Consider the following 20,950-nt stretch of genomic DNA (forward strand, 5'->3'; position numbering starts at 1 on the left):
TTGGTCCGAAGGAAACTTGACTGTTAAACTTGACTTTATTTTTGGCCTCACCATCTTTATCCTCTGCCTCTTTATCCTCAATGACTGTGACACGAGTAAGAGAGAGAGAGATTGTTACTTTTCTTTTGGTAAGGTAAAATCATGAGAAGGGTCCTTAATATGACGAGGGAAAATGACAGGAGTTGGATTATGTGCCAACGCAATACTGTATTCCAGTGACTCCTTTACAATTGGAAAAGAGAGAGAAAGTGGTTTGGCAACTTGGGTTGTTCCTATTAGGCCTTGTGTTTCTAGCACATTGGTTCTTGCACATTGGAAAACTGAAAACAGTGAGATACCAAAGATTCTTTTCTTCTGGGGTTCTTGCTACTTTCTTTTTCAGATAAGAGAAACAGATAGGCTTGATTGTGCATATCTATCTCAACTTGGTTTTCATTTTTCTTTGAGAGAGAGAGAGAGAGAGAGAGAGCAGTGGTAAGGATGTTGGAAGGAAAAGCTATAATAGAGGACACAGACATGCCTGTGAAGATGCAATTCCAAGCTATGGCTTCTGCTTCTCAGGCTTTGGATCTCTATGATGTCTTGGACTGCAAATCCATTGCTGCCCACATAAAAAAGGTAACTTTTTTTTTCTCAGAAATACTCAGAAAGCAAAAGTATTATTTTTGTTTAAACATTTTAATCTCTTTATTGGCCATAGTTAAGATAATTCTTATTCCTTGTATGCAGAAGATTTATTAAATGGCTAGTCTAATTTTCTTATTTGATTCAAATATAGTAAATAGGTAAAATAACAGATAAAAGAAAATGGAAAATGGAAAACCTTATGCAGTTTTTTTATTCATTTTCCTGTTGTACAATTTGGCAGGAGTTTGATATGAAATATGGAGGAGGGTGGCAATGTGTGGTAGGTTCCAATTTTGGTTGTTTCTTCACTCATTCTAAAGGGACTTTCATCTATTTCACATTGGAGACTCTCAATTTCCTTATCTTCAAAGGGGCTTCTTCTGCTTCGGCTGCCTGAGGAGAAATTACTTGTTCTATTAACTAATTACTACTTCTCAAGAGACTGAGGTTATGTTTGGTTGCTAAGAAAGTCCAGAGAAAGGCAAGCATAGTGGGAAAAAGTAATTTGACGTGGAGAAGGAGGAGGAGAACTAGAAGCAGAAAAGAACACAAGAACAAACATGGCCACATGGAGGGTCGTTTGGATTTTCCTATGTGATAGGAACCTTGTGAATGTAGTGCTTTTCAAGCAATGCCCCTTCTTGTATAAAAATACTTACGAAGCAGCTTCTGATATGAAAGTAATTACATTTTAATCTTACTAGAAGAATTTGGTTTAACCCAAAATTTTTAATTCTGCAATCAAGTTATTTTTTTCAAATTCACCTTTTCAACTAAAATTATACTAATATTTCTTAAAAAAATATAAAAAATTAAATTTAGGCGACTTTGCTTCTTGAGCGTAGTTCAGATTCAATCGACATTGATTGGGCCTTAAAAACTCTCTTAGACCAAAGAAAGGCCCAAACAGTACAAAACTGAAATGGCCTAATATAGGCCCAATCTCAGCTTCCTTAACAGTTCACGGGAAGTAAGTATAAAAAAACCCTAGCAGAGAGAGACGGGTGACGTTTGGATATTTTACGACCGAATGTGCCATCGTAAATTCGCATATCTCATTTCTCATATAAATATCTTTCTCTAAAGTGCACTTTATTTGTTTGGGGGACAACAGGGCCTGCCTCTTCTTATCTCACTCTCTCGAGTCTCCTTTGTCTTTTTCTTCCTTCAGGTCTGTTCTTCATTTCATTGGATTCTAGTTGCTAAGCTTTACACTGCTTTATTATCCTTGTTTCGTTTTCAGATCTGAATCGATACAGATGATTGTTTTGATTGTGCTTTTGCGTTTGTTGATCGTTATTTATTTTGTAGATCCGATATTTTAAGAATTTGCACAAGTATCGGTTTTTTATTATTATTATTTTTTTAATATGAATTCGAGTTGTTTTTACAAAGATTCGTGTTTAAGCTCTTCTAAAGAATATGAATCAGTTGATAAATCTGATTCAAATCGGATCAGCTGATGAGTATTAGAAATATATGTGTTGCTTTTGCTGGTTTTAACTTGTACTATCCGTTAATTATTATTATTATTTTTTTTATTATCGTGCCTAGTTACTGGTATTTTAGATGTTTTTTTAGTATGTTGATTAACTTAGGGACCTGTGCCTCTCTGAGTATGCCTTTGATTTTGTAGTATTACTTGTGGATTTGGCACGTAGATTTGAGCTTGACTTGAATTTCATGTGGTGTACAGGTTTTATTTTGATTGTTCTGGTGACATTTAAGGACTAGCAAAAATGGTAAGTTTGTTTTGTATCCATTAGTTACTCTTTTTTTTTTTTTGGTTGGGTGGGGGGGGGCGCGGCTCAGTTAACGAACCTGTTCTTTGGTTTACTTGATGGTTTATTTGGAATTGTTCTTGTTTGTAGGTGAAGTTTACAGCTGAGGAGCTTCGTCGTATTATGGACTTCAAGCACAACATTCGAAACATGTCTGTCATTGCCCATGTCGATCATGGTATAAGTTCTTTTTGTTGTCTTTGTCTTTTATAAGTTGCCCTAATAATAATAATGACAATAATAATTTTAGTTGGTCAAATTTCATGCATTCCCACCATTTTTCTGCTCAGGGTTTGGTTTTAGAATCATAATAGTGGTTTACTTTTATATGGTTTTGTGAATTTTAATATTGATGATGTGGATTTCAAGCCTAATGTTTGTCTCCATGTGCCAGGTGTATTTACCAGGCTTCTTTAGCTTTTTAAAACTGTTTAATGTTTATTTTGTGGTATTGAACATGTTTTGTGGTGCAGATGCAATTCCTTTTTCAGATTTTTTAATCTCTTTACTGATTTATACTTTGCAGGGAAGTCAACACTTACAGACTCTCTTGTGGCTGCTGCTGGTATCATAGCACAAGAAGTTGCTGGTGATGTCCGAATGACTGATACTCGTCAGGATGAAGCAGAGCGTGGTATTACAATTAAATCTACTGGTATCTCACTCTACTATGAAATGAGTGATGAAGCCCTTAAAAGTTACAAGGGAGAGAGGAATGGAAATGAGTATCTTATCAATCTCATTGATTCCCCTGGACATGTTGACTTTTCATCTGAAGTCACAGCTGCTCTTCGCATTACTGATGGTGCACTCGTGGTGGTTGATTGTGTAGAAGGTGTCTGTGTCCAAACTGAAACTGTTCTCCGTCAGGCCTTGGGTGAAAGGATCAGGCCTGTCTTGACTGTCAACAAGATGGACAGGTGCTTCCTTGAGCTCCAGGTTGATGGAGAGGAGGCTTATCAAACATTCCAGAGGGTCATTGAAAATGCTAATGTCATCATGGCAACTTATGAAGATCCTTTACTTGGTGATTGTCAGGTCTACCCTGAGAAAGGAACTGTTGCTTTTTCTGCTGGTTTGCATGGTTGGGCTTTCACCTTGACAAACTTTGCAAAGATGTATGCCTCAAAATTTGGGGTGGATGAGGCTAAGATGATGGAAAGGCTATGGGGTGAGAACTTTTTTGACCCAGCTACCAAGAAGTGGACTACCAAGAACACTGGCTCTCCAACTTGCAAGCGTGGTTTTGTGCAATTCTGTTATGAGCCCATCAAGCAGATTATCAGTACTTGCATGAATGACCAGAAGGATAAATTGTGGCCAATGTTGCAAAAGCTTGGTGTCACCATGAAGTCTGAGGAGAAGGATTTGATGGGCAAGGCTCTGATGAAGCGTGTTATGCAGACCTGGCTTCCTGCAAGTAATGCTCTCTTGGAAATGATGATCTTCCATCTTCCTTCTCCTGCCAAGGCACAGAAATATCGTGTTGAGAACTTGTATGAGGGTCCTCTTGATGATACTTATGCCACAGCTATCAGGAACTGTGATCCTGAGGGCCCTCTTATGCTTTATGTTTCTAAGATGATTCCAGCTTCCGACAAGGGTAGGTTCTTTGCTTTTGGTCGTGTATTCTCTGGAAAGGTCTCAACTGGTCTAAAGGTCAGGATCATGGGTCCAAACTATGTACCTGGTGAGAAGAAAGACTTGTATGTTAAGAGTGTTCAGAGAACTGTTATTTGGATGGGAAAGAAGCAGGAAACTGTTGAGGATGTCCCTTGTGGTAACACTGTTGCACTGGTTGGTTTGGATCAATATATCACTAAGAATGCAACTTTGACCAATGAGAAGGAAGTTGATGCCCATCCCATTCGTGCTATGAAGTTCTCTGTCTCACCAGTCGTGCGTGTGGCTGTTCAATGTAAGGTTGCATCTGACCTCCCCAAGCTTGTTGAAGGTCTAAAGCGTTTGGCCAAGTCAGATCCTATGGTTGTCTGTACCATTGAGGAGTCTGGGGAGCACATCATTGCTGGTGCAGGAGAACTTCACCTGGAGATATGCTTGAAGGATTTGCAGGAAGATTTCATGGGTGGGGCTGAGATCATCAAGTCGGACCCTGTTGTGTCCTTCCGTGAGACCGTCCTTGAGAAATCTTGCCGTGTGGTGATGAGCAAGTCTCCGAATAAGCACAACCGTCTTTATATGGAGGCAAGGCCTATGGAGGATGGGCTTGCTGAGGCCATTGATGAGGGTCGTATTGGTCCGAGGGATGATCCCAAGGCACGGGCAAAGATATTGTCTGAAGAATTTGGTTGGGATAAGGATCTTGCCAAGAAAATTTGGTGTTTTGGTCCTGAGACTACTGGTCCTAACATGGTTGTTGATATGTGCAAGGGAGTACAGTACCTAAATGAAATAAAGGACTCTGTTGTTGCTGGCTTCCAGTGGGCTTCAAAAGAAGGTGCACTGGCTGAAGAAAACATGAGGGGTATCTGTTTTGAAGTCTGTGATGTGGTTCTTCATGCTGATGCTATTCACAGAGGTGGTGGTCAGGTCATTCCGACTGCTAGGAGGGTTATCTATGCATCACAACTCACAGCCAAGCCTAGGCTTCTTGAGCCAGTTTACTTGGTTGAGATCCAAGCCCCAGAGCAGGCTCTTGGTGGTATTTACAGTGTTCTTAATCAGAAACGTGGCCACGTCTTTGAGGAATTGCAGAGGCCTGGTACCCCCTTGTACAACATCAAGGCATATCTCCCTGTTGTCGAGTCTTTTGGATTCTCTAGTACTTTGAGAGCTGCAACGTCTGGACAGGCTTTCCCACAATGTGTGTTTGATCACTGGGACATGATGTCTTCTGACCCACTTGAAGCAGGGTCTCAGGCAGCACAGCTTGTATCAGACATCCGCAAGAGGAAGGGCTTGAAGGAGCAGATGACTCCTTTATCAGAGTACGAGGACAAACTGTAAGCAATTCATCAAGTTGACAAACTACAGGATTTTGAGCTGCAAAATTTGTTTTTGCCTTTTAGTTTTGCTTTCTGTTTCTTATATGGTCAGTTAGTAGATATTGTGGCATGGGATTAGTCGCCCATTTTTGATATTAACGTTTAATTTTTGAAGCTTATGATGCGGACCATTGATTATTGTTATGTGGTTTTCTCAATTGTCATGATTTGAGAAACTTTGATCGAGTTACACTATTTTTGCTTTTCGCATGGTTTGTTTCTCTGCTAAGAATTATTTTTATGAGTAATGTTCTAATTGCTCAATTGTCATGATTTGAGAAACTTTGATGGTTATACTATTTTTGATTTTCACATGGTTTGTTTCTCTGCTAAGAATTATTTTTACGAGTAATGTTCTAATCGGAAGTAATTTCAAGATTAAACTGTAATAGGATGGATGGATTAAGCTACGAATAAATCTCGTTAATGATTATTGTTTTCATCCCGTTTAAATAAAGATTAATGGGTTGTTCAAAACAAAGTACCCCGTTTTAACATCGTACTGACCTTGCTTAGATATTGTGATCCTCTGCGTTAGTGTGGTGCAGAGGCATTGGTAGAATCATGTTGGCATCCTCCTTGGGGAAGGCAGCCCGGGGCAGAAGTAGCATGAAATCACCTAAGCATGCATGCAATGGTAGAAGCATGAAATATGTATACTTCCACTGATTAATCGAACGTGTGAATTTGTATTGATAGTAAATTAAGATGTGCACACCTTTTTCACCTAAGAAAATACAAAAAATTGAGTGTAAAATTCTGCAGATCAAATTCCACAGCCCATTTAATAGGTTCCCTGACCTCTAATACTGAAGGAAACATATTAACAAATTGTTCACAGAAGCTTACGTCAAGCTTGGGATACAAGTAGCGAAATACTAGTTCTAAATAACTACCAAGTTCTTCATCAAAGTAATCATATTCCAAATTTTTTTCATTAAATTAGACATGGTCCTGAAGTTTCAACCTTTTACAACTTCGTGTTTATTTCACTTCATATAACCCTAACTATATTCAGTTCTCCATTTCACATCCATTGGCATGACCCACTGGTATTGAAGCAGTTCTCAAGCACATTGACCATTTCACTTCATAGTTTACAACCATCATTAAAACCCTTCACCACAATCCATCAAAATCCAACTGAACTCAAACACAACGCCACTAATTTCACTGTTTATATACAGAACTAGTTCATATCATACCCATTGCAAAACACTTCAATCCAGTGTTGATTAAAATCAAGTTGCCACTATCACAAATGAGCAACAAGAGATTTACATTGTGTTTAGATCTTGGTTTTGTAATGGTTTCAATTTGTATGGTATGGATAGTCTACATGTTTAAAAAGATTATTCTAAAAAGTGATGATTTTAGGTTGTAAAATGATTTTACCAAAGTTTTTCATACTACTAAATTAGTGGTTCAAGATGGTTTAAAATTTTTGTAATCCCATTTTATTTTTACACAATTTATTCTCTCGTGAAAATGTTATCTATTTATAAGGTATATTTAGTGATTTATTAAAAAAATAAAATAGCCTTTAATTATTATTATAGTAATATTTTTATAAATTGATATTTTATTTAAATAATTTATATATTCAAAATAATAATAAATAATAATTTAATGATCTTTATATTATTTTATCATATAATGTCATCTCTCCAATCATACTAGTTATAAAATCCATAGCATGATGCACTCAATTCAAACGGGTTAATCCACTTTCTGAAATTATAATATTACACATCAAAGTACATCCTAAAAATTTACAAAGATATACGACTACATAACCATATACATCACATTGAGCTTGCTGTTCCTGTTGAAACTCCCAGTGGAATCCCCAGCTCCTAAGATGCCACTCCCTCTTCATTCTGTCTTTTCCTTCTTCTTCCTAGGTGGTACTGGCACAGCAATAATCTGCTCTTTCCAAGCTGGACAAAGTCACCAAACTTGAACTGGTTTTCCGGGTCATCAGCCTGGAACTTCTTCTTCTTCCTGACCCTTCTCTTGTACTCCGGATTACCTCAACTGGTGTTGAATTTTGAGCAGAAAATGAATTCTCAAGAACAAAGAAATAAAAACCAAAGCAAAACAGAAGAAGAGAAAAGAAATCTTCTTCAGCAGAACATCACTCTTACTCTGAGAGCTAAAATTTCATTCATGATATAGGCATGGGAGAGTTGTTTACACTGATTGCAAAAAACTAACTTCTCCAGCAACTAAAAATAAGCAAAACACGGCTGGAAGTATGGTAAAAGTTACCTAACACAGCTGCAAAATTACATCAGTAAAAAAAAAATGCATTTTAAGAACAAGTTTCAGCATAAAATTAAGCAACTAAGTATCTAGGAAAAATCACATTTCAGTCAACACTCCTCCTTGAGATTTTTCCTTGATACTCCAAGCTTTTTCCTCAGCTCTTCAAACCTGTTCTTTGTCAAAGCTTTAGTAAGTATATCAGCAAGTTGTTCTTCAGACCTACAATGCAGCAGCTTAATCTCTGAATTCTTTTCAGCCTCCCTTAGGAAATGAAACTTCACCTTGATGTGCTTAGTTCTTCCATGCTGAACAGGATTATTTGTAATGGCAATTGCAAATTTGTTATCACACCAAATAACCGTAGGCTCACATTGCTCTATTCCCAAATCTTTCAATAGCTTCCTAAGCCAAATTGATTGGTTTGCAGCAGCAGCAGCAGTTGAAATATATTCAACTTCTGCAGTAGATTGAGCCTCCACCTCTTGTTTCTTAGAATTCCAAGAGAAAGGACCTGAACCCAGAAAAAAAACATAGCCTGATGTGCTCTTTGAATCATCAACATACCCAGCCCAATCACTATCCACATAGCCTTCAAGTTTGACAGATCTTCCTTTTAGAAACCATATACCATAATCAGCAGTACCTTTCAAGTATCTCAACACTCTCTTAGCAGCAGCTAAATGCACTTGACTTGGTGAATGCATAAATCTGGATAATAAGCTAGTTGAATACATTAAATCAGGCCTTGATGTAGTCAAGTATAGCAGACTACCAACTAAACTTCTATATATTGAAGCATCTGCTTTCTCAGCTCCATCTTCCCTGCTAAGTTTCTCATTCACAACTAGAGGAATTGCAACAGATTTGCATTTATCCATATTGAACCTTTTCAATATTTCAAGAGCATATTTTCTTTGAGAGACAAAGATTCCTTTAGTACCTTTCTCAATTTCTAGACCAAGAAAGTAACTCATACTCCTCAAATCAGACATTTCAAACTCAGTTTGCATTTTCAGTTTAAAATCATTCAATAACTAAAAATTTCCACTTGTCACTAACATATCATCAACATATAGTGACACTATCAGCTGAAAGTCATCTCCATCACCACTCACATACAAGGTTGGTTCATTCTCACTCCTCCTGAATCCATTTAGATCAGATGTGAGTCAATCCTTGCGTACCAAGCTTTAGGAGCTTGCTTCAGGCCATAAGAGCCTTTTTCAGCTTATACACTTTGTCTTCTTGACCTTGCGCCTCAAATCCTTCAGGTTGCTGCACATAAATTTCTTCAGTTAACAAACCATTCAAAAATGCAAATTTGACATCCAAGTGAAACACTTGCCATTCTTTTTGAGCTGCCAAAGACAACAATAATTTAATGGTATCATGCCTAGCAACTGGAGCAAATGTATCTCCATAATCCACCCCTGGTTGTTGAGCATAACTCTTAACAACAAGTCTAGCTTTATATCTAAAAATAGAACCATCAAGATTAACTTTAGTTCTGTAAACCCATTTTACACCAATTACATTTTTCCCTTTTGGTTTGGAAGTCAATTCCCAAGTTCCATTCTTCTCAATTGCTGCAATTTCTTCCTTCATAGCATGTTGCCATTCTTCAACTTTGTGAAGCTTCTTCATAGCTGCTAGGTTTTGACACAACTAAATTACAACTTTAATAAATCTCTGAAAGAGACTTAAACTTAGGATCATGTGCTTCACCATCAGAGTTGTACTCTTTTTCAGACTCAACACATTCATTGCTAGAACTTTCTAAATCAACTCTTTGCTGAACTGAATTTGTTACTCTAACAACCTGCTCTTTTTCAAAGTCCCAGTAGGCTCCTTCATCAAATTTAACATCTCTACTAACAACCACCTTCTTTGTTTTCACATTGTAAATTCTGTAACCCTTGGATGTGGCTGCATAACCCAGAAAGATGCCCAATTTTGCTTTATCATCCAGCTTGATTCTCTTGATATCAGGAACAAGCATGTAGCATATTGATCCAAAGACCTTTAAGTGACTTGCAGAAGGCTTTGATCCAAGCCATACTTTAACTGGAGTTTTTCTTTCCACTGCTCTAGTAGGAAGTCTATTCAACAAGTACACGGATGTGTAAACAGCCTCAGCCCAAAACATCTTTGGTAGCTCTTTCTCTTTCAGCATACACCTAGCCATCTCAATAACTGTTCTGTTCTTCCTCTCAGAAACTCTATTCTGTTGAGGTGAGTAAGGCACTGATAATTGATGTTGTAGTCCAGCTTCCTCACAAAATTTATCAAATTCATTTGAGGCATACTCCTTCCCATTATCAGACCTCAAATTTTTAATAACATAGCCACATTGATTCTCAACCAAAGCTTTAAATTTCTTAAAAACACTGAAAACTTAGCCCTTGCTACTTAGAAAATACTCCCAAGTCATTCTAGTCAAGTCATCTATAAACAACACAAAGTACTTATTTTGGCTCAAAGAAAGCACACTCATAAAGCCACATACATCAGTGTGTACAATTTCTAATTTCTCAGTAGCTCTCCTAACTTGATTATTAGGAAATGATTATTTATGCAATTTTCCAAATTGACAACTAGAACATACCTCATCACAATTAGAAATAATAGGCATGTCATTAATCATATCATGAGATTGCATAAACTTCAAAGAATTCAAGTTATAATGCCCATATCTTTTGTGCCATAGCCAAGAATCATCAAATGCAGCCGTAAATACATGATCAGTACCATTGCCAGACATTAGAGGAAAGCTATTATCAACCATTTTAACCTCCATTACTTTAGAATTATTGGAATCATAAATATGACACCAACAATCTTTGAAAGACAAAGAATAACCTTTTTTCATCATCTGAGCAACACTCAATAAATTTTGATCTAAGTTAGGAATGTAGAGAACAACAGAAATATGCTTAGTACCTTTCTTTGTTTGCATAGCAACAGTACCCTTGCCCATAGCCTGAACTATCTCTCCATTTCCCATCTTCACACTTGCCTTCACTAATCTGTCTAAGGAGGTAAATAAGCTTTCATCTCTAGCCATGTGACTTGTATAGCCACTGTCAATGAACCAAATAAACTTGTCAATAGCTCTACATGATTGAGAAACCATGAACAAATGATCTTCTTGCTGCTTTGGTTGATCATCAGTAAAATTTGCTTGCTGGCCCTGTTGTTGTTTTTGAGCTTTACTTTGCTTGATTCTGCAATCTCTTGAAATGTGGTAATATTTTTTGCAATAGTGACATTGTATGGGTTTTACACCATTCTTCTGCCAACAATCCTTCTCCAGATGATTTGTTTTTTTACAAGTTGGACAAGGTGGAAATCTGCTCTTCTTGATAGCCTCACTTCTACTTTCAAGTTGCTTCCCTTTCTTATCTCTCTCTTTTGACAACCTTACTTCTACTTTCAGGTTGCTTCCCTTTCTTATCTCTCTCTTTTGAACCTTTCTTAACCTCCATCGCTTGCTTCCCTTTCTGTTTGGCAACAAATGCCTCCTCATAAGCATCTTCTTGTCTGATAATTCTTCTTTGCTCAATGGCTTGCAAGGAATTTATAAGTTCAGGTAAGGTGATCTTACTCAAATCCTTTGAATTAGGCTCAAATCTATCAGGTTGACTTACAAGAACCTTCTCCACAACCCTTTTATCTGGTAAATCTTCACCCAATAATATGATTTTATTGACCACAGACATTAATCTATCTGTGTACTCCTTAAGAGTTTCAGATTCTTTCATCTTTAAAACCTCAAATTCCCTCCTTAAATTCAGCACTGACATTTGCTTTGAGCTTTCACTTCCATGGAACTCCTCGTTAAGTCTGTCCCAAGCTTGCTTTGCAGTTTCACAAGCCATAATTCTTGTAAAAATGACATCAGAGACAGCAGAATGTATGCAATACAAAGCCTTAAACCCTTTAGCACACTCCTCACTACGTGCTTTCAACTGAGCAAGAGTGGGATCTTCCCTTAAGGGACCTGGTTGCCTTCCAGTTTCAGTGACTTCCCACAGGTCAAAGGCTTTGAGATAAGCCTTCATCTTCACAGACCAAATAGAGTAACCTTCTCCAAAAAATATAGGAGGAGGTGGAGCAGAGTATCCACTTGAAGCCATCTCTCTCAACTTTCTAGTGTTTAGGTTCTTTTGTAAATGGGATTCTCACTTGTTTTCTGTCAATCACAGGCCCTCAAAGATCATGAGAAGCTCTGATACCACTGTTGAATTTTGAGCAAAAAATGAATTCTTAAGAACAGAGAAATAAAAACCAAAGCAAAACAGAAGAAGAGAAAATAAATCTTCTTCAGCAGAACATCACTCTTACTCTAAGAGCTATAATTTTATTCATAATATAGGCATGGAAGAGTTGTTTACATTAATTACAAAAAACTAACTTATCCAGCAACTAAAAATAAGCAAAACATAAGTATGGTAAAAGTTACCTAACACAGCTGCAAAATTACAACAATAAAAAAAAATGCATTTTCAATATAAGTTCCAGCATAAAATTAAGCAACTAAGTATCTAAGAAAAATCACATTTCAGTCAACAACTGGCACCGTCTTGTCATTTGTTGCACAACACAAACCACTCTCCCTTGCATTGACCTCATGGCCCTGACCAGAGGGACAAAAGTGAAGGGTTTAGGGGGTTAGAGGGATAGAGAAGATGTGGGTTTCGAGAAGTTAGAGAGTGGGGTTGTGCCATGGAGGAAACGGGTGGAGACAGCGAGAGAGTTTAGTGAGGATTTGAGGGACATTGTTAGTGACATTGTTTACTGAATGTTTGGGAGTTGGGGGTGGGGATAAGAGGGTAAGAGAGTTTTGTTGGTTGGAATTGGCGTAAGAAGCAACGCATCACGCAAGGCTTTTAAAAAACAGACATATTTGCTTTGGGTTTAGCCTACAAAATAATCATTGTCTTGGACTGTAGAAGCTTGAGCATGGAGATTGGCATTTTGGACTGTAAATGATCATTGTCTTTTCAGTTCCAACGTAGCCCATCTAGATCTAGTATTATGGATCTTGGGGGATCATTTTTCCTGGATCTAAGCTTCAAAATTTGTTTGATGCTATAATTCAGTTGAAGATCATAAAATGGATAGGCTAATCCAGCTAAAATCCACATGGCACCACGTAAATGACAATCCAAATCTGTCTCAAGAAAACCATTGTGCCACGTGTCCAACTGAGATCCATGCAAAAGATAAAAAGAAAAAACTCCCGAGTCTCAACTTCTTTTTCTACTGTATGTTGCCTGCTGAAACACAGAGAAAGACTTCAGCTAGCTGCGAACCAAAACCAGGGCAATGGCATCTCTAGCAACCTTTGCGTCCGTGCAAACTGCCACCGTCAAGGGCCTTGGTGGTAGCTCCCTCACTGGAACAAAGCTCTGCATCAAGCCATCTCGCCAGAGCTTGAGACCCAAAAACATGAGGTACCAAGTGCCAGTATATTTCATTTTATTCTATTTTGCTTACTTTACATAATGACTTTGGTTATTTGGCGTCTGATTTTGTTATGGTTTTTGGATAGGAGTGGCGCTGTGGTAGCAAAGTATGGTGATAAGAGTGTGTACTTTGATTTGGACGATCTGGGCAACACTACTGGGCAGTGGGACTTGTACGGATCAGATGCACCTTCTCCCTACAACCCTCTTCAGGTTTCTGGAAATTTTCAGATTGACAATCCGATTTTCTTGTGTGGTATTGTATAGCAGCAATTTTGGATTTAGTGAATCTTGTTAATGTTCATAAATGATTTAGTGATATAGTCCAAGTTAAAGGAAATGCCTAGTGCACGAACAAGTTTGAGAAGAAAATTTGTTGAGTGATCAGAGCGTAGACGATTGGATAAATTTGAAGATTTATCATTATTTAAAGATAACTTTAGACAGCCAAGGAGCTAAATTCTGTGTATAAATGTTACTGCAGAGCAAGTTTTTCGAGACATTTGCAGCGCCATTCACCAAGAGAGGATTGCTGCTCAAGTTCTTGATCTTGGGAGGTGGCTCCACCCTAGCTTACCTGAGTGCTACAGCTTCTGGTGACATTCTGCCAATCAAGAAGGGCCCTCAACTTCCACCAAAGCTCGGGCCACGTGGCAAGATCTAATTTAGCCTTTACATTTTATGTATCTATCTTCTTTTGACTTTGCAAGTTTTTGTAAAGTAACCTTTAAGAATTAAGACCCTGTTATGGATTCAGTATATCCATTTTCAGTTCGATTTGGGGCATTTCGTTAAGTTTTAAATGTTTTCTATATTATCATGTTGCCTGGGAATTCTTTACATTTTGTTAATATTACTGTGTACTGAAATGAACTGCTTTCTGCCAAGCAGTAATTGATTAATTGTATAGGATTAGCTAAGCCTAATAACTCTCTAGCAGGCTTGAAATTGTTGGAGAAAATTCAAGCTGTACAAGAAAAAGAACGAATTTTGTTCATTTTGAAATCAACCAAAAAATGACATTTGAGTCTAACAGACTAAATGTGCATTTCTTTTACGAAAGAAAGAATGTATGAAATGCTTCATATACAATAGTTTTTACACTTATATGCTTTCTTCCCTATTCACAAAAGGAAGGAATGCAAATGAAAATAAGAAACTCTTGACAAAAAGAACTACCAGAATTCATATTCCAATATTAGGCTTTTTTTACTCTTCCTGTATCTCTCTTCTATGTTTGTTGTGTGAAATGGGTATCCCTTTCCTCCCATTATTGTTGCTATCAATGACGAGCTGTAGGGCTTCTTAGACCTCCTAAGTTCTCAAGATAGGAAGGTTTCTTGATGGTTACTATGTTAGCAAGTTTTTCTGTTAACTTTAAATTTGAATTTTCTTCTTTGATTGTTTCATCAGAATTTCCAGTTGAATCTTTCTTTGCCTCAGTGTCATTGGATTCAAAATTCCAACCCATAAAATCTGACAGTGTCATTGAATTGGGTCCCTCTGTGGCTGTCTCGTCCATTGGCAATGTGCTTTCTTGAGGCATCTCTGTTAAAGGGTTCCTCTTCTGTCCAGCATATGATGGATTTCGAGTGACATAATCAGCATAGAGCACATCTTCAATTCGGGACATGACCGTGTAGGCCAAGCTTTCTAGAATTCTTGAGTAACTTTCCAAAATTGCCTGTCCTATATCCTGTTAGCCAAGAAGAAATTCCCAGTTCCAGTTTCACAAACTTGACTAGAATTTAGTAGCAAAATAGATATGACACTGTCACAGTAAAATTCAACCAGGAATAAACACAATTTCATCTCAAAAGTCAAGGTGATCATTCATACTCGAATTGTGAAATGAAAGAGAGCTGAAGGTAAAAGGGAATGTGTTCTTACCCGGTTGTATTGAATTTTGCTAATATCTAGTGCAGATTGAGGAATTCCAGGGAACCTTTGCTTGAGAATGAGTAAGATAGTTTCTGCTCTCTCTTCAAAGAGTTCTCTTTTCTCCAAACTGACAGCAGAGCCCCAAGCAGATTTCCCATCTTTCTGGTTCATCTTTCTCTTCCAAATCACAATAGAAGCCTCAATTCTGTTCTTAAGGTCTAGGATTTTATGCTCTGATGACAAGTCCATGGTGGACAGAAATTGGTCAGGATCAAAGAATTCAACTGTGATACTCCTATAAATTGAGTCCCCGAGGCTTGCCCTCCCGTTCTGCCAAAGCATCAACATAAAAATGGGATCAGTTGGTCAAGGCACTTGTGTGCCACTTTTGCTATTATTTACCTTGGGTAGAGATTCAATGTAGTTTTCAGGAACCTCCATTTCTGATAGAACATTGGCATTTATAGCCATGGCTGCTTTCAGCACCTGGTTAACACAATCCTTCTGATACTGCAGAAATTTTCTTGCCGCATCGGATAAACCATTTGGAGGAACTTTGGCAGTAGGTAGCCACCATTTTTCATCTACTCTCTTGGTGTTACCTTTTTCTGAGTCAGGGGCATCTCTTGAAACATAATAGAACTCATTTTGGTCTTTGAAGTTATCCAGGCAGTCCTGAATATTACAAAATCATTTCAAGGGATATATTAGATCTTTTGTGATCCACATATAACAAAGCTTATATTTAAAGCTTAAACTAATCTGTGACTGGAATTTCTTGTCTTCTTACTATGAGCATTGCATCAAGCTTTCGCAATGCGGGGATGTTCATGTGAAGATCAATTCGCTGTCTTGTCACCATTATCTTTTAAATCAAAGAAACACAATAGCATGATCGGATGAGAGAGAGAAATCAGGAAACACACTCTTAATGAAAAATGAAATCTGAGGGATATTGTTACCTCCATATCTGAACCATCCTTGGATTTCTGCTGAGAGGCAACAAATTCAACAATGTAATCAGTCACACACAAGAGCAAATCAATTTCTTTTCTCCACCTTGCTTTCCTTTCTGCTGACATAGGCTCCAGGCGCCATTGTTCACCAAATACAGAAGCTGCAAGCAGGAGGGAAAAGAAAATTGCAGAAAATCAACATTCATATTCATCTTTCACCCTTAAATTGAGCAAAACAAACTCATCTATTTCCAGTTATTGCTTTAAAAGGGTGAAGAAGAAGAGCAATATTGGACGCTCTGAAAACTATATAAATTTCAATATCTCAATTTGTCAGAGAGCATTACAAAATTGTATGATCTTTTTTATTCTTGATGTTGTTTCCTTCTGTAGCTAGAATCCTCGCAGATCATGAATATTATTAGAACATACAAGGGACAAGACATCGAAATACCAGCAAGATTTGTAATGGCATTTGACAATGCCAGAGCAGAAGAGACGCCCTTTCCTCCTCCTGACATATCCTCTCCCAAAAGCAATTTGGCAAACCTTTCCTTCATCTGTTCCATTTCTGAAGCAAACCCAACAAAGAAATTGAAGATCCAAGTGACGGTTAACCCAAAAAAATCCTATCTAACAACTAAAACCCACGTTTATTTCTGGTATCAGTCTGGTCTTACATTTATAAGCTAAATGAAGAGGAAAAAGACCAAAGGTGGAAAATTGAAGCTATTGCAATTGATTGGAAAGAAATATTGACAAACAATGAAGTTGGAGAACATGCCTGCATTTTGTTTATCTTTGGCATCATCCTTGTTTAATCTTGAATTAGGATCCTTGTCGTTCTTATTATTCACGCTTGCTTTTGATCCTTTGTTTCTAAATGTTATTCTCTCGTCCATGGAAGAGTCGAGGAGACTAGAACTGTCATCAACGCTAAGGCTCTTCACATGACGACCTCCTGAGCTCTCATTCATCCCTTTGAAATGAAACAATCTAGACTTCAAATTCTCTTGTTCTTGCTCAAGAGCACGAACCATTTTAATGGTCACAAAAGGGACAAGAAACTAGCAACAGAAAGAAAAACATGAGATTGTTGAACATGAAAAAGCTTTGCTTGTTGGTTATAGAGAAAAAGAGGAAGAACCCAACTTCAAAAAGATTCTATTTTTGCACAGATTTGTGATTCTTCTGAGGAATTAATGAGTTTGACAAAATTGTGGATGTAATCAGCTAGGTGTTGGTAGAACGTGGGGTGCATGCTTTGAGAATTGAGCTGTATTAAGAGCAATAAACAAGAAAAAGAAAAGATTTTCTTGAATTTCTGTGTTTTCTTTTTAAGTACGTAAGAATTGAGTGTCTGTTTTTAGTTTTCAAAGGTCAAAGCTTGCAAGGAACCCGGAAAGACATACGTATATGGGCAACCACCATTTCTCTCTAAAATGGACGGTTCAGATGGGTTGATGCAACTCTAAATATATACTTCTGCACATAAAGGTAAAACGAGAAAATGGTGTTTTTTTAAGAAAAAAATATTTTCATTAATGGCATTCATATATCTACTCGAAATTGATCAGTCTAATAAAAGAAGTAGATCAAAGAGATTTTTTTTTTTTAAAACTAGAATGAATATATCCGTAAATTGAGCTTATTTTTATTGCAAAAACTTTACGTGGAGAGTAGTTTGATTTTTAGAGTAAAAATATTTCGAATTTGACTCTGTTTATCTATTTATTTTAAAATTTATCATATTTATGTAACTCTTAATAAAAATAAATTAATTATTTACTATTATTTTAGATTTATTCAAATATTAAATTTGACTAGTGCAATTAAAATGTAAAAATGTTATCTTTTTAAAGTTGCTGATAGCATTGTCAAGAGCCGAGGGACAAATCTAGCAAATGAAATAGCATGAGACCAGTAGCGAGCACAATGGCCGGGCCTATGCGCCTATGCGGCCATGACAGGGCCAGACAGTGGCTCCTGTAAAGAGTTGCAGTGTCGCTAGTCAGGGCTATACTTTTGTTGTTTCTCTGCTTGAATTTTGCTGGATTGTGTGTGTTGTCTTTTAAAAATTTTGATGTGTTGGGCTTGCCAGGTCTACAGGTTTTGGTGTTTTTGAATCGTTGATATGTCTTGTACTACCTGCATTTAGACATCATGAGGTCCAAAAATAAAAGCCAACAAATGGAACGACGACGTTTGGCAACTCGTAGTACCTGAAAACTTGAGATCATGGTGGGAAAATTGTTCTCCCGACTCCCCTGCTGCGGCACAAGTGAAAACTTGAGATCATGGTGGGAAAATTGTTCTCCCGACTCCCCTGCTGCGGCACAAGTGAAATCCAAAGAAAACTTACCTCTGAGCTGCAACCAAGCCGCCACCGACCACTGAAAAACAACCAAACTACTATTCCATTATCACTATCACAGAAAAACAAACGTCTCGTGGCAAGTAGGAGCACTGCATTCAAAAACCAATGGAGTCGATCGGTGTTCTCATGACCTACACTCCAATGAACTCGAAAAGCGCTTCACCCTCTACAAGCTCCAAAACGCCCCAGACAAGACCAATTCATTAACTCCAACAAGAACTCGATCCACGCAATCGTGGGTAATGCCGGGTTTGATGCGGACGCCAAACTGATAGACCAATTGCCGAAGCTAGAGATCGTCTCCAGTTACAGCGTGGGGCTCGACAAGGTTGACTTGCCCAAATGTAAGGAGAGCGGGATACGGTCACAAACACGCCTGATGTTCTGACCGATGACGTCGCCGACTTGGCTATTGGTTTGATGCTGGCGGTATTGAGGAGGTTGTGTGAGAGTGATCGGTATGTCAGGGGTGACAAGTGGAAAAAGGGTGACTACAAGTTGACTACTAAGGCTTGCATTTGTGGTCCACGTTGGTGTGAGTTCGCTTTTTAGGCTTCTGGGTCGTTCTGATTTATCGTTTCTGAGATTTGGGTTTCATTGTCTTGAAACTGTGAGAAAATGGGCCCAATTTTTGTAAACAAAATTATAGATTTTAACGAGAATATTGGGATTTATGATGATCGACATCCTGGTGTATAATTGAGCAGAGTGCATGAAAATTAAGAAACTGGAATTAGAGTCGACGCATGAATTAGGGGCTAAAATTATGTTCAGTCTAAAATAGTTTGCGATGTTGATGATATCGTCTTGGTTTTAATGGCTTAGTATCATTTTACTGTTGTTATTGCTCAATTTTATATTCTTGGGTTCAGATTTTACCTTCCCAATCTGTACAGCTTATGATACACAAAAGTTTGAATGAGTGTTGGGCATTTTTGCTGGGGTTTATGTAAATTATGTTATGTTTGCATTTGTCTTAGTTAAACAATACATAAGCATAAAAGGATTTTAAGGGAACATGGCATATGCTCAAAATGCTTAATCTCAAAGTGAAAACTAAACATTTTATCTTGATCATATTCTCATGACAGACGAGTAAGACATGATAAATGGGAATGTTGAATTTTTGCAGCTGTTTAGTCATGTGATATTAGAGCTGCTGAGTATTCAAACAACTAAACTTCTATACTGCCACTTTCAAATATTTCTTTTTATATCGTATGGGTTGATTTAGGGAAGTAAATTCATGCCTGCTGCACAAATCAATCATTAGCAGAGCAATTAGACCCAGATAACCTTATATAATGGAGAGTGAGTAGCTGCTTAATTTTAGTGCTTTGTATGTATCTCCTTTTCTTATGTTTTTGCTGATTCTTGGCTGTATCTCTCACTTGGTTAAGACCTTAAGTCCAAATACGTGAAGATATATTGGAATGCAAAAAACTTTCATATGCTTTCAAGCACCGTACAACAATCTACATGGCATATTTGTCTTGACAGTTGAACATTTCTTGTGGGATCATCAGACTGTTTGCTAAGATCTTGATTCTTCTCTATTCTTTTTTTCAGTTTACTGGGAAGTCAGTTGCATTATTGGGTTGGGCAGGATCGGCATGGCAATTGCCACAAGAGCTGAAGCATTTAGCTGTCCAATTAGTTACTATGCTAGAAAGGAAAGAAGAGATGTAAAATACAAGTACTTTCCAAGCGTTGTTGAATTGGCTGCTAATTGTCAGATCCTTGTCATTGCATGCGCACTAACAGAAGAAACCCGTCACATTGTCAATCTGAAGTCATGAATTCATTAGGTCCAAAGGGTGTCCTCATCAACATTGGTAGAGGTCCTTATGTTGATGAACCTGAGCTGGTGTCTGCATTACTTGAAGGCAGGCTGGGTGGTACTGGGCTTGATGTGTTTGAGGACGAGCCTAATGTACCTGAGCAGCTATTTGGTCTTGAAAATGTAGTCCTCTTGCCTTATGTAGGAAGTGGTACGGTGGAAACCAGGAAAGCCATGGCTGAACTTGTTGTTGGAAAATTGGAAGCACACTTTTTGAACAAGCCTCTGTTAACTCCAGTGGTTTGATGTTGACATAAAAATTTGTGAATCAAGAATGATTGGAGGCTTCTTCATGCTTCTGGGACTTGCAATTAATCTAGAGATCATTTCCTGGATTTGGCAAGAATGCCATGATTTAAGAAAATATTCTCAGAGTCCAAGTTTTATATTTGAAGTTATTTTCTTGCTTCTTAAATACATTATTGTTATCATCTTTGCTGCAACTAGTAAGGACTCTCATTTGAAACCATTTGTTCCAGTGTTGACAAATGACAATGATGATTTTGATGTGTGAAGCCGCATGGACAGGTCTCGGTCTCATTTGGTATTGAGTTTCAGCTCAAAAAATGTTTCTAAGAAAAGTAATATTTCAGATGCTATTAAAAAATAGTTTGAAATTTTTTTTAAAATTTTTTTTAGTGTTCTTATAGTTAAAAAAATTTTATATTTATTTTTAATTAATTTTTAATACTTTCAATATATTTAAAAAAATATTTTTTTCAACTGTAATTCTGGCGGTAATATTAA

At 37.5% G+C, this 20,950-nt stretch overlaps 4 protein-coding genes and 2 pseudogenes across 6 annotated transcripts; 4 read left to right on the forward strand and 2 right to left on the reverse strand.

The window, feature by feature from the left end:
* The first annotated feature begins 251 nt into the window (after positions 1–251).
* On the forward strand, positions 252–1,327 carry LOC110644354 (dynein light chain 1, cytoplasmic). Its single transcript, XM_021797074.2, has 2 exons — positions 252–618; positions 869–1,327. Exons 1-2 carry the CDS (start codon positions 481–483, stop codon positions 1,022–1,024), a joined length of 294 nt encoding a protein of 97 aa, XP_021652766.1. The 5' UTR covers positions 252–480; the 3' UTR covers positions 1,025–1,327.
* Positions 1,328–1,629: 302 nt separating this feature from the next.
* On the forward strand, positions 1,630–5,623 carry LOC110644353 (elongation factor 2). Its single transcript, XM_021797073.2, has 4 exons — positions 1,630–1,798; positions 2,324–2,369; positions 2,499–2,586; positions 2,935–5,623. Exons 2-4 carry the CDS (start codon positions 2,367–2,369, stop codon positions 5,373–5,375), a joined length of 2,532 nt encoding a protein of 843 aa, XP_021652765.1. The 5' UTR covers positions 1,630–1,798; positions 2,324–2,366; the 3' UTR covers positions 5,376–5,623.
* A 1,495-nt stretch (positions 5,624–7,118) lies between these two features.
* LOC131180706 (uncharacterized) lies at positions 7,119–12,534 on the reverse strand (annotated as a pseudogene).
* Positions 12,535–12,933: 399 nt separating this feature from the next.
* On the forward strand, positions 12,934–13,935 carry LOC110644345 (photosystem I reaction center subunit VI, chloroplastic). 2 transcript variants are annotated; one of them, XM_058148995.1, is made up of 3 exons: positions 12,934–13,137; positions 13,239–13,362; positions 13,634–13,935. In XM_058148995.1, exons 1-3 carry the CDS (start codon positions 13,010–13,012, stop codon positions 13,811–13,813), a joined length of 432 nt encoding a protein of 143 aa, XP_058004978.1. In that variant the 5' UTR covers positions 12,934–13,009; the 3' UTR covers positions 13,814–13,935. The 2 variants fall into 2 exon arrangements, with proteins under 2 accessions (XP_058004978.1, XP_058004977.1); XM_058148994.1 differs by having other exon boundaries at positions 12,936–13,137; positions 13,236–13,362.
* A 189-nt stretch (positions 13,936–14,124) lies between these two features.
* LOC131180892 (rop guanine nucleotide exchange factor 12-like) lies at positions 14,125–18,267 on the reverse strand. Of its 2 annotated transcripts, XM_058148992.1 has the most exons (8): positions 18,209–18,267; positions 16,771–17,053; positions 16,441–16,557; positions 15,993–16,147; positions 15,821–15,895; positions 15,433–15,705; positions 15,040–15,360; positions 14,125–14,845 (listed from the first exon to the last, which is right to left on the reverse strand). In XM_058148992.1, the coding sequence occupies exons 1-8, from the start codon at positions 18,224–18,226 to the stop codon at positions 14,432–14,434; spliced, it is 1,656 nt and encodes a 551-aa protein (XP_058004975.1). In that variant the 5' UTR covers positions 18,227–18,267; the 3' UTR covers positions 14,125–14,431. The 2 variants fall into 2 exon arrangements, with proteins under 2 accessions (XP_058004975.1, XP_058004976.1); XM_058148993.1 differs by lacking the exon at positions 15,821–15,895.
* A 4-nt stretch (positions 18,268–18,271) lies between these two features.
* On the forward strand, positions 18,272–20,718 carry LOC110644344 (glyoxylate/hydroxypyruvate/pyruvate reductase 2KGR-like; annotated as a pseudogene).
* The last annotated feature ends 232 nt before the right edge of the window (positions 20,719–20,950 follow it).

Source organism: Hevea brasiliensis, chromosome 6, assembly GCF_030052815.1.
Source record: "Hevea brasiliensis isolate MT/VB/25A 57/8 chromosome 6, ASM3005281v1, whole genome shotgun sequence".
In the NCBI taxonomy this organism is placed as follows: domain Eukaryota; kingdom Viridiplantae; phylum Streptophyta; class Magnoliopsida; order Malpighiales; family Euphorbiaceae; genus Hevea; species Hevea brasiliensis.